The following is a 4076-nucleotide window of genomic DNA, read 5'->3' on the forward strand; positions in this document are numbered from 1 at the left end:
TGGGGCACACCTCATCAAATACCGCACCGGGGAGGGAAAGTGGGGGCTCCGGCACCCTGCGGTGGCCGCCAGGACGGGCTAAAAATCACCGAGTTTCTACCCAAAATGGCCTGTGAGGGACGGCCATCATGAGACCCCGGTGGGGTGAGGGGCCCGTTTCCGGTCAACTGTCTCGCAAGGCACCCGGGGTTGCCCAATGCGATTGGCTGAGCCTGCCGCCACTCCTCGTCCTTGCGCGCTGATTGGCCGGAGCGGTGGGCGGGCCGTGTCGGGGTACAAATATCAGGTCCCTCCCTTCAGCGGGGGCAGAGCGGCGGCGGGAGCAGAGGTGTAGGGGGGAGGTAGGTGCCGTCCGCTCGGTGCGGGGCTGCGGGGAAGGGAGCCCGGCGGGCTGGCGCTCCCCGTGCGCCCCCGCTCTTCATGGCCCGGCTCCGTGCGGGGCCGGGGAGGCGCTCCCCCCGCGGGGCCCCCGCTGCTGCCCGGAGCTCCGCCGGCTGAGCTGGGTCTCCCCCGTTGGCTCCGTCGGCGGGGCTCCCTCGGGCTGCGCTGGGTTCCTGGGAGAGGCCTGGTGCTGCGGGGGCTTTCCCGGGCGGGGGGTTCCGGCTCCAGCCCCCCGCACAGTCCCCGTCTCTGCGGATGCTGGAGCATCTGGTCTCTGGGCGGGTCGTTTCGGGAGGAGCCGCTGCTGCTTTTCCGGGGTGGGAGCCATAGAGTGGGGGTCACGGGTCTGGGCAGGGAGCCATAGAGTGGGGGTCACAAATCTGGGCAGGGAGCCAGAGTGGGGGTCACGGATCGCCAGCAGCGGTCGATTTCGCACCAGAGAAGCCCGGGCTGCAGGAGCCGCTTTGTGCAAAGGCGCAGGAGCAGCTCTGGGGAGAGCAGCCCCGTGCCCTGGTGCAGACGGAGCCTCTCTTGCCGCTCTCCTGTGCCGGGCGTTGGCATTTGCCTGCCAGGACGGAGAGCTGGTGCTCCAGCAGCTGCTGGCAGTTGGGGTTTCTGCCTGGGCTGGTGGAGGCCGGGCTGCAGGGCTCAGCTGGGCGAGTGGGGCTGGAGGGGAATGTCCAGACCTGGGGCTGTTCCTCCCTCGTCTGCCTTCTGCCCTCCTTCAGCCAGACATCAGCGACCGTCCCCAGGGCGCTGGCCCTGCTGGGCTCCACGGGCTGGTCCCTGAGCTCACTGGGGCTGTGTTTGTGTCCCCAGGCGTTGGGGACAGGCTGCAGCGTCCCAGGGGGAGCAGGGACAGGGCAGGGCTGCGCTGGCATCACATTCCTGAGCCTGAGTGTCACCGTGGGGTCCCGACTGCTCTGTGACAACCAGGCCTGGTGCCAGTCAGCCAAGGGGATTGAACATCCCCCTGTACTGTGTCACCTTCTCTGCCATCTCCCAACACCGTGAAGAGAGCAGGGGTGGTAGAACTGGATCCAGGCCTGACTTGAAAGATCCCGCGTGTTGTGACCAAAGTGATTTCACTTTTCAGCTTGCCATGGGAGACAGGAACAGAATCTGCTTCAACAATAGGAGTGTGGAAGAGCCCCTGTGTCTCCAGCATGGAGAAACATCCACCCACCCAGAGGTGCCAACGACTGCGGGGAAAAAGATACTCGGAAGATTCCTGGGTGAGTGCGGGGCCCCCCCTGTGGCCTGTTGGGAGGGGACAGTGTCCCCGTGGCAGTGTCACCCCAGGAGGAGTGGGGCTGGCACGTGTGGGGCTTCTTCCAGCTGTCTGGGAAAGGGTCTTGTGTTCTGCTGGGTCCTCCCTGGGGGGCTGTATCAGCCCCCCCGTCTCTCTCTGCCTGGCAGCTCTCCTGCTGGGGGCTGTCCCCCCGTGTGTGTGAGGTGACAGCCTTGTCCCCGCCCTGTGTGACTGTCCCTTGCTGCCAGCTGGGAATGGCCCGATGGCAGTTGCTGTGCCCGGGGAGGGGGTTGAGAAGCTGCAGCTGAGTGTGTGTGGGGTAGAGGGGTCTGGGGGGTCCCTCCTGTGTTCCCTGGGCAGGTTGTGCTGGGGGTGGTGGGGCTGGGAGGGGGACAGCACTGTCCTCACCCCGAGTGGCTCTTTCTCCCTCCAGGCAAGCAACCCACGCTCCATCCAGTGTGGGTCGTGGTGCTGGCTGTGCTGGTGGCTCTGGTGCTGGCTCTGGCTGTGGCTGTTGCTGTACTCTCAGGTAAGGGAGGAGCGGCTGCCTCCTTCCCTGCCCCGCGGAGCTGTGTCCCCTGGTCCCTGCGGAGCCCAATCCTCTGCCCTTCTGCCCTTCCCTCTCCAGCAGGAAGACGTGGAGGGGATCCAGCTGTGCCTGTGGCTCCGATGCTGGCCTGTCCTGAGGGCTGGAATGTGCACCGCAATGTCTGCTACTACTTCTCAAAGGACGAGAGGAGCTGGGAGTGGAGCCAGGAGCAGTGCTCCTCACATGGGGCCTCGCTGGCCATGCCCAAGAGCAAGGAGGAAAGGGTGAGTGAGGGGCTGTTGTGGCTGCGTGGGGGTTTGGGGGTGTTCCTGGGTTGGGTGCAGAGCCCGGGGTTGGAGCCAGGCTGTGTCAGAGCAGGAGCGAGAGCGCTGGCCGGGCTGGTGAGCTCCTGCAGCAGCTCTGGAGCTTGTTGGAGCAGGCGTGGGGTGGGAGCTGCTGCCATCCCAGGGCTGGTGGTAGCTGTGTGGGGCTGGCAGGGACCAGTGTGGGTCTGGGAGAGGGACTGGCGTGGGGCTGGCAGCAGCTGCTCTCTGTTGGCTTCTCTCTTTCCTGCCCAGGAGTTCCTCTGGAGCCACAAGGGTGACCACCTCTACTGGCTTGGGCTGCGGAGACAGGGCGAGCGCCTGCAGTGGGTGGATGGCAGCAGCTTCAACCAGAGGTGAGTCCCGTTGGGAGCCGGGGCTGTGGGGAGACCGTCCTGCGGTGGGACGGGCAGGGTCCTGGTGGGACGTGTCTGCTGGGGCTGTCCCTCGCAGGCGGCCCTTGTCCCCTCCTGGTGCTTGAGGGGACGACCGCGATCCCCGCGGTGCCAGCGGTGCCTGTGCTGCTTGTTGCAGGTTTGTGGTGCAGGGCCAAGGAGAGTGTGCGTATTTGTACGACGGGGCTGTCGCGAGTGCAGGCTGCTCCCAGTCACGGCCGTACATCTGCAGCAAGCCCCAAGCGCTCGGGTGACAGAGGCCCTGGAGAAAGGACTTTTCCGTGGTGGGGACTCAGAACTTCGCCTCTTCTGCCGGCGGGGAGCTCTGCACCGATGTCCCTCCCTCAGCTGCTGCTTCGCTTCCTCCTGGTCTCGGCAGAAACTCGCTGCCAGGTCTCCTGTGACCATCCGACGTGCCAGGAGCTGCCGTGTGCTGCCTGCCCTGGGACCTCAAGCCTGGGACTGCTTGTTTATTTTTTCTGGGACTGCCCCGTAATTTATCTTGCTCCTTTTGTACATCGCGCTTGGTCCTCCTTTTCTACTGTTTTTAAAATTTATTACACTATTTTTTTAATATTTATTATATATTTTAATAATATTTATTGTCATACATTTTAAAAATCTAACAGTCAACATTTTTAAAATGTGGCATTCTGTATTTTTAAAATATATAATATTTGTTAATTGTGTTTTTAAAATGTGTCATTTCGATCACAGAGGGGTGTGTTAGGGAGAACAGAGGATGCGCCGACGAGTGAGACACGAGGGAACACTACTAGTTGCACCCACCCCAGCACACGTGCCAAAAAAAAAAAAGAAAAAGGGGAAAAAAAGGACCCAGGTCCCGTTGCTGCAGAAATGACGCGCCGTATCCGCGAGAGCTTGATCTTCGGAGAAGAAAATAACAAGAAGGGAGCGCAACGCCATGGCGGCGTGATCAGACAACGCCGCTGTTAGCGAAGCCGGAGAGCGTGAGCCTGGCGCGGCTCGCTGTGTGTGCTGGCCGTGCCTGCGATGACTCCGGCCTATATTTTTTTTCTGCCCCATCCGACGTGGGATATAAGGGCGGGGGGGGGCTTGTTTCGGGCTGGAGAAGAGGGAGAGAGAGACGTGAGCGTGCTTTGAAGGTACCAGGGGATGCCCTGACCAAGTGCTTCCCTCGGCTGTACTGACACGGCTCCTCGTTATCCTGCTTC

At 62.5% G+C, this 4076-nt stretch overlaps 1 protein-coding gene across 1 annotated transcript; it reads left to right on the plus strand.

Moving 5' to 3' along the window:
* Nucleotides 1–280: 280 nt before the first annotated feature.
* Nucleotides 281–3569, plus strand: LOC141735207 (C-type lectin domain family 2 member B-like). Its single transcript, XM_074567830.1, has 6 exons — nucleotides 281–341; nucleotides 1478–1616; nucleotides 2067–2162; nucleotides 2262–2446; nucleotides 2741–2841; nucleotides 3020–3569. The coding sequence occupies exons 2-6, from the start codon at nucleotides 1484–1486 to the stop codon at nucleotides 3132–3134; spliced, it is 630 nt and encodes a 209-aa protein (XP_074423931.1). The 5' UTR covers nucleotides 281–341; nucleotides 1478–1483; the 3' UTR covers nucleotides 3135–3569.
* The last annotated feature ends 507 nt before the right edge of the window (nucleotides 3570–4076 follow it).

This window comes from Larus michahellis, chromosome 29 (assembly GCF_964199755.1).
Source record: "Larus michahellis chromosome 29, bLarMic1.1, whole genome shotgun sequence".
NCBI lineage: Eukaryota > Metazoa > Chordata > Aves > Charadriiformes > Laridae > Larus > Larus michahellis.

What these genes read in the sequence shown, in the direction of transcription:
- LOC141735207 (XM_074567830.1), top strand. Translation starts at nt 1,484, where the DNA reads ATGGGAGACAGGAACAGAATCTGCTTCAACAATAGGAGTGTGGAAGAG. An exon ending in GGCTGTTGCTGTACTCTCAG is followed by an intron (nt 2,163 to 2,261) that starts GTAAGGGAGGAG and finishes TTCCCTCTCCAG; the next exon opens with CAGGAAGACGTGGAGGGGAT. An exon ending in GGCAGCAGCTTCAACCAGAG is followed by an intron (nt 2,842 to 3,019) that starts GTGAGTCCCGTT and finishes TGCTTGTTGCAG; the next exon opens with GTTTGTGGTGCAGGGCCAAG.